The 13,203-nt window shown below is 40.3% G+C and overlaps 1 protein-coding gene across 8 annotated transcripts in view; it reads left to right on the forward strand.

Annotated features, from left to right (window-relative positions):
- MAGI2 (membrane associated guanylate kinase, WW and PDZ domain containing 2) overlaps nucleotides 1–13,203 on the forward strand; it is a 768,432-nt gene that overhangs the window by 715,023 nt on the left and 40,206 nt on the right. For all 8 annotated transcript variants that reach the window (XM_075208713.1, XM_075208714.1, XM_075208715.1 and 5 more), the window contains one exon: nucleotides 10,346–10,484. In XM_075208713.1, the coding sequence (XP_075064814.1) occupies nucleotides 10,346–10,484 (139 nt within the window). The remainder of the gene's footprint in view (nucleotides 1–10,345; nucleotides 10,485–13,203) is intronic.

Here is a 13,203-nt window from a genome sequence, read left to right on the forward strand (position 1 = left end):
AAAAAAAAGGTTGAGTTCCAATTCAGTCAGAAAACAAACTCCATAAAACACAACTCCATAACATTTATTTTTTAAAGTTACATTTCATTATAATGTTGTTGAGTGGTGGAAGTGGGCTTATGTACGGTGGTATGCCCTACCACCACTTCTTCTGCTGCCTTCATTGTAATGTTATACAGTGGTGGAAGTGGGCTGGTATACGTGGAATGCCCTACCGCCACTTCTTCTGCTGCCTTCATTGTAATGTTATACAGTGGTGGAAGTGGGCTGGTATACGGTGGAATGCCCTACTGCCACTTCTTCTGTTGCCTTCATTGTAATGTTATACAGTGGTGGAAGTGGGCTGGTATACGTGGAATGCCCTACCGCCACTTCTTCTGCTGCCTTCATTGTAATGTTATACAGTGGTGGAAGTGGGCTGGTATACGGTGGTATGCCCTACTGCCACTTCTGCTGCCTTCACTGTAATGTTATACAGTGGTGGAAGTGGGCTGGTATACGGTGGAATGCCCTACTGCCACTTCTTCTGCTGCCTTCATTGTAATGTTATACAGTGTTGGAAGTGGGCTGGTATACGGTGAAATGCCCTAATGCCACTTCTTCTGCTGCCTTCATTGTAATGTTATACAATGGTGGAAGTGGGCTGGTATACGTGGAATGCCCTACTGCCACTTCTTCTGCTGCCTTCATTGTACAACTATCACATTCCTTTCACTTGTATTTTCTTTTCCACCATTTCTAATTTCCACTTCGATCCCTGTAACCTAAACCACACCTACTTTTTATTAGGGATGTGCACCGGCGACTTTTGGTGTCTCATGTTTTGTGTTTTGGATTCGGATTTTCTTGAGGTTTTGGGTTCGGATTTGTTTCGCAAAACACCTGCCGAAAGGTTTTGGTTCGGATTTAAGGTTTTGGATTCAGATTTTTTTTGAAAAAAGCATAAAAAGTTCAAAAATCAAGTTTTTGGGCTTATTTTCACTCCTACGCTATTATTAACCTCAATAACATTCAATAACAATCATTTCCACTAATTTACAGTGTATTCTGAACACCTCACAATATTGTTATTAGTCCAAAACGTTGCAACGAGGTATCTTTCTGGACTGCGTAGTGGAGTGGTCCCCACAATATAATAAGAAAACCATCAACTGGTCTTAATCGCACCAAAAAATGAACCTGGACTGCGTAGAGGAGTGGTCACCACAATATAATTTAAAAACCCTGAACTTGTATGAATCGCACCAAAAAATGTACCTGGACTGCGTAGAGGAGTGGTCACCACAATATAATTTAAAAACCCTGAACTGGTATGAATCGCACCAAATAATGTACCTGGACTGCGTAGAGGAGTGGTCACCACAATATAATTTAAAAACCCTGAACTGGTCTTAATCGCACCAAAAAATGTATCTGGACTGCGTAGAGGAGTGGTCACTACAATATAATAAGAAAACCATCAACTGGTCTGAATCGCACCAAAAAATGTACCTGGGCTGCGTAGAGGAGTGGTCACCACAATATAATTTTAAAACCCTGAACTTGTATGATTCGCACCAAAAAATGTACCTGGACTGCGTAGAGGAGTGGTCACCACAATATAATAAGAAAACCATCAACTGGTCTGAATCGCACCAAATAATGTACCTGGACTACGTAGAGGAGTGGTCACCACAATATAATTAATAAAAAACCCTCCACGGGTCTGAATTCCCCCCAAAAAAATTCTGGACTGCGTAGTGGGGTGGCCCCGGTACCCAATTTGATACCGGGGCCACAATATAATGAATACACCCTCAACTGGTCAGAATTCCACCAAACAAGTATCTGGACTGCGTAGTGGGGTGGCCCCGGTACCCAATTTGATACCGGGGCCACAATATAATAAATACACCCTCAACTGGTCAGAATTCCAGGGAACAGATGGCGGACACCGGATGGACGTCTAAAACCAACATAGCAGTTAAGGGCGCAGTTCCTCTTTTTTGTGACTGCACAAACAATTAACGTAGTAATAGAAATGACAGGTTTTTTTTTGTTTTAAATATAGAAAGAAAGAAGGTAGTACTAGAAATGTCAGTTATTTTATTTATTTTTAAATATAGAAAGAAAGAAGGTAGCAATAGAAATGTCAGTTCCTCTTTTTTGGAACTGCACAAACAGTGATGAAAATGAAGGTGGAGCTAGTGGCATGTCACTTCAGAGGACAATCTCCTGACCAGCAGGTCTTTGCACCGCTGTAGACTTGTGTCCGCCGGAAACAGAGACACAACATACGCTTTAAACCGAGGATCGAGAACGGTGGGCAGAATGTATTCCTCTGACTTTAAAAGACTGACCACCCTCGTATCCTGGCAAAACGTATGAAGGGCTTCATCCACAAGAGCTACATGCTTGGTGGAATCGCAATGGTTTACCAGCTCCTACCTCACTTTTTCCAGCTGCTTCTGCAAAAGCCTGATCAGGGGAATCACCTGACTCACGCTGGCAGTGTCGGAACTGACTTCTCGTGTGGCAAGTTCAAATGGCTGCAGAACCTTGCACAACACGGAAATCATTCTCCAGTGCGCTTGACTCAGGCGCATCCCCACTCCTTTTCCTATGTCGTAGGTGGCTGTGTAGGCTTGAATGGCCTTTTGATGCTCCTCCATCCTCTGCAGCATATAGAGGGTGGAGTTCTAGCACGTCACTACCTCTAGTTAATTTAGATTGCAAGGCTTGTAAATACTTTGAAGATAAAAAAAAGCAGGCTGCACAGACTGTGGAGCTAGAAAGTGAAATTAAATGGACCATGTTACTTTGGTGGCTATCTATCCCCCCCCCCCCCCCCCCGCCCTACACTTGTAGTTGAATATAAAAAAAAGCAGCCTGCATAGACTGTAGAACTAGAAATTCAAATATACAAAGAAATGGACAAAGGCTGTTTGGTATCTGTCTGCATCAGATCCCCTCTCCACTAGGAGTAAAATAGAAAACTATTCAGCCGTTATATAATCTAGAATATAAATAGAAATTGAGAAAGGCAATTTGGTATCTGTCTGCATCATAATCATCAACATCCTCCTCAGCGCCAGCTACATCAATATCCTTCTCCCGGTGTACAACATTCACACCTTCATTAGCCAAATCTGTAACTGGACTGTGGGTGATCCTTCCAGCATATGCAGAGGGCGTGCTGCAAATGGTGGAAAGGGCCCCCTCTTCCCGTACAGTGATGGGAAGGTCAGGCTTCACAACCACCAACACCCTTGGACTCGCCTTGGGGATTTGTGATGTCATCTGTTTAGAAGGCAGAGTTCTTTGCTGTTTTGTTGTTGTTGCTGACAGCATAACTCTCTTAAATTTTTTGTAGGGGGGGGAGGAGGAGGGCTTAGATCCTTGGGTGAAGCTGAACCACTAGTCATGAACACGGGCCAGGGCCTAAGCCGTTCCTTGCCACTACGTGTCGTAAATGGCATATTGCCAACTTTACGTTTCTCCTCAGATGATTTTAAGTTTCTCTTTTTGCTATTTTTTGAGAACTTGGGCTTTTTGGATTTTACATGCCCTGTACTAGGAAATTGGGCATCGGGCTTGCCAGACGACGTTGATGGCATTTCATCGTCTTTGTCATGACTAGTGGCAGCAGCTTCAGCATTAGGAGGAAGTGGGTCTTGATCTTTCCCTACTTTATCCTCCACATTTTGGTTTTCCATTATATGTAGCACAAGAGAGCATACCCCTAAGCCACACACACTCCGCAAAGCCTTTAAAAATTATATGCGGCACAGGAGAGTACCACTGGACTTATAGTGCTGAATCAGTGAACTTTGTAATAGCATTACCACTGGACTTATACTGCTGAATCAGTGAACTTTGTAATATATCAGTACCACTGGACTTATACTGCTGAATCAGTGAACTTTGTAATAGCAGTACCACTGGACTTATACTGCTGAATCAGTGAACTTTGTAATATATCAGTGAACTTTGTAATATATCAGTACCACTGGACTTATACTGCTGAATCAGTGAACTTTGTAATATATCAGTACCACTGGACTTATACTGCTGAATGTGTGAACTTGGTAATATTGCAGTACCAATGGGCTTATACTGCAGGATTGGTTTTGCAAATTTTGTTGTAATTAATTTTTTTTTAAATTATTTTTTGGTATTTTTTTTTATAACTTTTTTTTAATTTTTTAAACACTTGGGAATAATGGGGAAATAACTATGCCCTTAGAAGCACAGAGCACAGGACACAGCACCACTGGACTGAACAGGACACAGCACAGGACCCAGCAGCACCACTGAACTCAAAATTGACAGAGCACAGCACACAGCACCACTGGACTGATACTGCAGAACACAGCACAGCACTGAACTAAACAGCACAGCACGAGATCTACCAGGACAGAGGACCACCTAACACACCCTCCCTCTACCCTGATCAATGCCCGAGTGAAGATGGCGGCGACTAGCGGGGAATTTATAGGATCCGAGTATCGCGAGATCCGACAGCGGGATTATGACTCCGAGCCTCGGTTTCAAGTTTTCATTTGGCGCCAATACCCGGATCTGTCTCGGATCCGACTCGGATCGGAAACGTTCGGGTGGGCTCGGATTCACGAAATCTACTTTTTATTCATTGTCATATGAAGCGGGGAAGTGGTGGTATAATGTTAGAGAATATGGAGAATAAAGGAATATCCTCAAGACAAGCAAGAGAAAATCTTCCCCCATAAATGGAGCTGCCCCATCTACCAATAAGTGTGGACTCAGTGGGGACTGTTTGCAGTGAGAAGTGTTCTGCTTCAGATATAATTCATGTAATACTCACACCCAGGTTCTACATTTAAGAAAATAAAGCCTAATCTACAAACACATTTCCTACATGTGTAGACAAACAAAACCTCATTTTAGATGACAGAAGGATCCTGTCATTGTATAATTTTATGCTTAACACAGTGAGCTGATGCATATAACTAATTCTAACATCGCTTTCTCGTTTGTTTTCCTTTTTTGTTTTACAATTGTTAATAACCCTAAGCGACCCACTGCTAGTCACATTGTATCTTTATCACATTTCACCATGAGCGCTAAACTAACATCTCTGTCTATAGCATATGCAGCACAGTCTACTTGCAGGCATATTCCAGTTATTCTATTAGCAGCTTCAAATGCCCCTTCCAAGTTTATTATAAAAGGGTATTTACCATATCATTACGTGCTGAATATTAGCTCTAGTGTCAAACCAACACTAACATACAAAGAAAATACAATATAGACCATCCTCCCTCCTCCCCCAACATTATTTTGGCAAAGTATGTAGATGGTCTTAACCAGTGGTGGAATTGGAGGTGTATATGACAGCATGCCATACTAGCACTTCTCCTACTGCCTTCATTGTAAGACTATCACATTCCATTCACTTACATTCCCATTACATTTTTCTTATCGCCAACTTCTACATTTCCACTTCGACCATTGGTCGTAACTAGAGATGAGCAAAGTTATGTCAGAAGTTCTCACAAGTGTGATATCGCGGTGGAGCAGTTTCGCACTGGTACACAGACTCTTGGCATTCCACACTGCATTTGTAAATTCTGCACTTTGCAGATAGAGCTGTGGCAACAATAGTGATAAATAATTCTGCTCTGTGGTGTAGTTGGGGTAGTCCAGGGGTAACAAAAATAATGAGGCACACATTTAAGGCCAAATTCCATGGGAGACGCATGCAAAAGTCCACGCTGAAATGGGAAGAGGCAAATATTCCTCAGAGCAGTATAGAAAATGTCATTTATCTCTGCATTTAGCATATACATTAAGGTAGCTAATGTTTCATTGTTCAGTCATACTTTCTGTGCATTGTGTAAATAACTAATGCTGACAGCATACTAACATTCATATCAACAGTAATAATAATAATAATAATATGATCCTCTAATCACCCTCCATGTCCACATAGTCTATAGTGGAATATTGCTTTGATCAAGGGCTAAGACTTACGACAATAATAATGAAGTATTTGTACATTATTTCTGTATTTAAGATGGTTTCATCAATAGACAACAGTATAACTAATTAGTATGCTTGCACATCCATTATAATAAGTTAGAATGTACAGGATATTATGTTACAAAGCCAAGAGGATAGGAATACATGGTACATTTGCATCCAGTAAGAAGAAATAGATTGTGCATTTGAACAGATTTAAAAATTGGGACATTTCCAGGAACTAATCTTTAAAACCCGAGTCTATCCCCGGAAATGAAGCAGTATCCAGTTGTTTTTAGCATTAACATGCAAAGATGGCAACTTCTGTTAGGGATATATGCAACACACATAGTCTACCTGGCTAGATGGTGGACACATGTTAACAAAGCCAGTGAAAAGAGTGTGAACTTCCATGTTCAAAGGCCTGTAATACTCTAACACAACAGAGCCCCATATCACCAGTATAGAGGGTGCTGAATGCAAACTCATCTAATGACCAATATATAGCATCAAACTACTTGAGCAGTACACAGTACCATCTGACCATCGGTATACAGCACATTTTGACAGCAAGTGTACATTGCACAGCCATATTGCTGTCATATTTCGATGGTGTACATAGGTGAACCCAGCTTGTGAACATTATAAAAAATGTTGAGCTAATACCTCCTACTGCTGCTTCTAAATCATCAAGGCTGGCATACGCTGGAGCTTTAGTTGCCTTGCACTATCATCGGTAGAGTATAGCTCTCTGTCCTAATTCCTGCCTTCAACCATAACTGGCTACCAGTAAACACGTCGTACGGGAGATCTAACAGTAACTTGTAATGTTCCCAGTTGATGTTATGGAACCTATGATAGCTTGAGTTGGTTCTAGTGCTGGGTAAAAGCAGGTGTGTTCAACTGAAGACCTGTCCTTGCTGGCCTTAGGACTCGAGGTGACGTCGTAGTCATCATCATCATCACCATTTATTTATATAGTGCCACTGATTCCACAGCGCTGTACAGAGAACTCACTCACATCAGTCCCTACCCCATTGGACTTACAGTCTAAATTCCCTAACATACAGACAGAGAGATCGAGAGAGAGAGACTAGGATCAATTTTGATAGCAGCCAATTAACTTACCAGTATGTTTTTGGAGTGTGGGAGGAAACCGGAGCACCCAGAGGAAACCCACGCAAACACGAGAAGAACATACAAACTCCACACAGATAAGGCCATGGTCGGGAATTGAACTCATGACCCCAGCGCTGTGAGGCAGAAGTGCTATCCACTTAGCCACCGTGCTTCCCTGATGTTCATCATCACACTGTTAATGTGAGTCTGTGCATTAGCAATTTTCATTATATTGTAAGTAATAATTTTCCTCCCCCTACTTTCAATTATTACATATATTAGAAGTACTGCTATCATCTGTATACAAGTTATTTATATGGTCACGGCACTTTTGATAACTTCTAATATACTTAGAACTTTAATAGGGGTATATTATCAAATATATATTTTTCTATTTTGCTAAATTCAGGTTTGTTGCCAAGCTGTGGCAGTAAGTGCTATTTTTATTTTTCTCTTTGCTCCAGCTACTAGGCAGCAAATATAGAAATAAATTGGTCAAATTCAGCGGCTTTAAGGTTTAATAAACTGTTGGAAGTAAATCTACTAAACAAAAGAAGGACTAATACATCTGGAAGCATAGATGTCACATCATTAACTTCTCATCATGCTAGAAATTGTATCAGTGCCACATTTGTATAAAATGGTATCAATATTCTTGTTTGAAGATACAACATAAACAAATGAGATATGAAGATCTGTCATAATTCAGTACTGAGAAAGAAACAAGAAATAATCATATTATATTGTTTCAATACACTTGCATCAATTTGTCAGTTCTTCTTATTTCACTGAGTGTCTTTAGCTTCCACACTAGAGCCATAGTCTATTTATGAGGCAGAGATTGTTGCAGCAGTGCACACAATGCTTTATTCTACATATGCAGGATATTTAATCAAATAAATCTGATGCAAATTTGAGGCAAAATGAAAAATGTATCTTTGTACCATTTTTACTGTTTGTTATAAAAATCAAATTTGTTTTATCAGTCACTCAAAAGATAATTTAAATTAATATAGTTCACAGGATTGTTATTTTTTTATTGAGGCGAAGACATCTGTAGCTTTTAGACTGGGCCAGAGTAACATTGGACCTAGGCCTTAGCTGCAGTTGTAACATACCGCCCAACATTTGGAAATCCAGCATCGGGCTGCAGCCTCGTCACAATGGGGGCACGACCACATCACGATGAGGGCACTGCCACACCCCCTGGCCGTGGCTATCACTTTTAAAGTGCTAGGCTGCCTTGTACTCCCCTCTCCTCCCCTCCAAACACTGCCATTGCCATGCATAGCAGCAGTGAATCAGACATACCTCCAGATTTCCCACCTGCGGAAAAAGCTGTCCCAAAGAGAATGGTGGGGCAGAGCCCTCAAATTGGGACTGTCCCACCTAAATTGGGATGGCCAGGAGATATGCTTATTATTTCCGACCTTATCATGAGTACTCACAACATTTCCGGGTTTTCTGTTGCATTCCAAATCACATAGATTGTTGTGAGCCCTGCCTTAATTTCCTCACTCGTTCTATAGTCTGGCAATGAAATCTTGTGTACATGTTTTATACCTTAAGAGACAAATGAAAATAACATTGGTGTATATTAACTCATTCATGGCAAACAAAGCCAGATGCCCCTTCTGACAGCTAATAAAGAAGAGTGCAGCTGGCCCTGTCTTAATGTGGTAGGACTAGACAGCAGCAGATCATGTGGAGCTCTTCTCCTGCCTGGTTCAAACTGTTGCTATCTAGTCACCTGACCACATCATGGTAAATGTTGTGATGTGGCTAATGGTTTCATACATTTCTAAAAGAAAAATAAATAAATACTTGATAGAATGCTCAGGGTCATGTATTAAAAATAGAAATGGACATATGTTTGTTCCTTTTGGATGACAAACATAATGAAAAGGATATCATTGATAATCTTACTAAGTAGGGTAGAAGTGAATTTGTGGAAAACAGTCATTTTAAGTTGATTCCAGTGGCAGCATTCAGTTTTTAATACTCTTTATTAACAGATACATTACCATCTCCATGGCCCTTTATTGCGATTTAAAAAACCCCTTCAACTTTAACATTTTTTTCCCATATGTGCTTAAGTTACCCTAGCATCTCTTTTCTGAAATGATTACCATCTTCCATTGATAGCCAGGAACCTCCTTTTTATAGTTAAGTAAGCAGCGGGTATTTTTCCATGTCGCAATATAATGAACAAGCAGGCCTACATTTAGGGCTTTTTTTTTATCTACATAAGCAAATTAGCAAAAAGTATAGGTACATATAAATTAAATAATAATTGTTTAAAAGCGAACAAACAATCAGTGTGGAGTTTGTATGAGCCCCCCAGTGTTTATGTGGGTTTCCTCCCACTCTCCAAAACTGTACTAGTAGGTTAATTGGCTTCTGACAGAAATAGACCCTAGTCTATGTGTGCTAGAGAATTTAGATTGCAAGCTCCAATGATACAGGGACTGATTTATGAATTACTATATATCCTTTGAACAGCACTGCGTACAATTTGATTGGCGCCAGGGCTGTAACTAGGGATGTGCAAGAGGGGCAAACGCTCAAGGTGCAATTCTGAAAGAGGGTGCAGGGAAATGAATATTTTAGGTTAATTTGGTTGCTGCTGAGGGCATTGGTTTTCCTTCATGCTCCAGGCTGTAAAACCTCTCTTATTACTGTTCTGATTGGCACTATATAAGTAAATAATAATGATGATCAGTCTGAATGCACAAAAAGATAAGAAATGTGGTCAAATGATAGAAACATCCTAGGGCTGCCCAAATTAGAGCTTGTGAACAAGTACCCACTACTGTATACATGCACGCTATCTTTGGTGTTGCTCTGAGTTTTACCTTACATCTGCCATTTACAGCAAGGAGAAATCCTGAATGCTTTGACAACTGTTCCCCAACAAGAATGATGGACTAGAATTAGTGGTGTAGTTAATTTTTGCTAAAGTTTCCTACAGAACGTGTAACATCAAGATCAATCTCCAGCTCTGTGTCTTGTAGTGGAAATTGGAAACATTGTTGTCTCACATTGATTTTGACAATTGACTGGTATAAGCTCTGATTAATTATCTAGAATCGCATAGTTTGCCAGAGATCTGTTTCCGAACCATCACAACATATTTTCCTTGATGTTTGACTGTCATTTCTGCAACATGTGGAGCAAAATGTTATTCTTTGAAAATACACATTTTGTTAAATTCCTTGGTTTATGTGATCTTCTCTTTACCTGACAGGTCGGTGATCAAATTATTGAAATCAATGGGGAAAGCACAAGAGACATGACACATGCTAGAGCAATAGAACTCATTAAATCCGGAGGAAGGAGAGTAAAGCTGCTACTAAAGCGTGGAACAGGGCAGGTCCCGGAGTATGGTGGGTTTTCACTTTCCTAATATGCTATTTGCAGTTAAACTGTAAATTGAAAATTGGTTCTTACTTTTTCTGAAAATACATTTTTAGACTGTGAATAATTTATCAGTATAACAGATGAAAGCCTCCCAAGAGCATAATGTTCGTGTAGTACAAACACCCTTCACTGAATATTGGCATTATTGTGTGATGGGAGTTACTGCGCCCTGCAATTTGTACCATGCTCCAGAGGATATCATAATGATTTGGATAAAACTTTCATAATATGCGTTGAATGCATGAAGCAATACGTGATATAATACATAAGAGAGTGACATTGAGTTAACAAAGACTTTTCATTAACTAAATGAATAGAAATTCATGTTCACGCTGGTAGTCACAGTGAAATTAACGTTAGAACATGCCAAATATACTTCCTGTGGTACTGAAGCAAACAAAACATGTTTTTACATGGTTTATATGTTGTATAGAAAAGGTAAACCGTGCAATCATTACTCTGAAAATAATGTATAAATTGATCAGCTGTCGATGCCCCATTTCTGTGAAAGTCCATTCACTGGGAGTCAGTTACCTAGAGCACAATTTACACAGCACAGTGTATATGTACAATTATGGCCACTTTTATAACTCTGCACATAGAAAAGTGCATGGCCTCACTGAATAAGTTTATGGTTAATGTGATGTGTGTGGTCACTGCGGTTTATGGGTCGCCTTTTATTACACCCCGTATTAATTCAAAATTTTCTCCCAATATGCCATTCATTTGACCTTCATTTACATTGACAAATTGCGTTTGCTATATGAAACCACTGTAGCTGTATGGCTTCTATGTGAATCCTGCCTGCCTGTTTTTACATGTACAGGTTGCCCCTATTTCACAGAACAGAATAGTTTCAGTCTGCCCAATGGTAAACAGATCTAAGTCAATGGATGTGAGGAATGAAACCACATATACCAGACCTGCTCATATTTCTGTTATACCTACTAAAACCTTTTTAACTTACAAGCCAGTATCAGTATCTTCATTTACTCAGTGACGGAACTACCATTGGCACAGCAGGTGCAGTGCACCGGGGCCCATGGAGATGCTTGCTGCATGGCAGATGCAAAGGGTCCGGGGACCCGGTTCCCTCCTCCCTGCACTGCCCACTCCCTGCCCACAGCTCACTAGTTCTGCCTCTGAATTTACTTTTTTAATCCACATAGATTTATGTCCTTCCACTGTAACACTATGCAACAGCTAGTGCAGAATAACAGAATATGATAAAATACCCTGGGGATGTATTTAGAGTTGATACAGTGCTACGCATTGTGAGCAAATACATCCTAAACTAGTATTTGTGATGTCCATAAGCTTATGTTCCGCTCTTTAACACTCTGTCATTCAATATTTTAGTGGGTATATAGATGGAGTTCTATGCAGCCTCTTAAACGGTTCTGGCCTAGGCATGTTCCTATATTGCCGTACGGTAATTTCACCTCTGCATGCATGTCAAGTGGTCGTAATACTTAAACCTGGGATAACCTTAGTGCAGTGGACATTACCTTATATAATTTAAATTCTATTAAGACACCTAGGAGTAAATGGTGTTGCGGTTATACCTAAACTGTACCAGACAATACTTGATATTAAATGTCTGTACAGAGAAACATGTACCAGAATCTTCTTTCTAACCATCTTCAGTCAGTGTTAGAGTGTCAGCAGATCATTTAGTACAAGACAATTTCATGGGTTTAGACGATTGTTGATCAGCATCAAACAGCTGACACCAACAAGGGCTCTTTTTAAGAAGCTCAGAAAAGCCCCATCTCACCTGTAAAACACCTGTTCTTACTGGTTATCACCAGTAAGTGCTCTCTAGTTAAGGCCCCCTGTTCCACTCCGAGAGCTCATTCAAGCATAGTACTGCTAACAAATAGATCTGCGTCTCTCATTCACACTTATTCTGTGGAATAAATAGAATATAAACAGTGCAGGTTTTCCATATCTCCTTGCTGGAGCACAGGTGTATTCATTACTGACTGACACATATATAATATTATATTAATATGTAACAGATCCACAGGTGGTCCTAATTATGTCACATGTGATCCAGAAAACCTGCACTGTTAGGGAGCCCTGAGGACTGGGTTTGGGAAACCCTGCAGTAGGCAATGAGGAAGAGTGAGGCTAACCAACGTTAAGGACTATTTAATAACTTTGAAAGCACCAGGTTCAATAAATACTATCCACCTCCACCAAGTTGCTGTGAAAATGGACAGTCTGTTGATGACCAAGACCATTCCTCTTCCATTCTGTCACATAACTTTCTGCCACTGATAGGCAAACCATAGTTCCACAATGGCGTAGAATCCATATCTTTTAAAGACACATTTGACTACGGTCTATGAACCATTCGGTTATCATCCTTTACCTCATGCTCGTCCGCATGTCCCTAATGTTGAAGTGTATAGGAATGAAACAACCTGTAGCCTAACAGATAATAAGGATATACACAGCAGCACTGAGTATTTCAAAAGATAAATATGATGCTCTTGTGGGAGACAGTGACCTATCTACTTGTGATTTAGTAACAAGACATTAGACTGGCCTGAATTTGACAGAGTCATGGCTATCTGTCATATATGTGGCACTTGTAGAGCCACGGTTGCTTGTACTATATTTTAACTGTATTACCCTGGTACCCAACAGCCAGAGATACCAGGAGGAGGCCAGTGCCAG

Source organism: Mixophyes fleayi, chromosome 4 (genome assembly GCF_038048845.1).
Source record: "Mixophyes fleayi isolate aMixFle1 chromosome 4, aMixFle1.hap1, whole genome shotgun sequence".
Lineage (NCBI taxonomy): Eukaryota > Metazoa > Chordata > Amphibia > Anura > Limnodynastidae > Mixophyes > Mixophyes fleayi.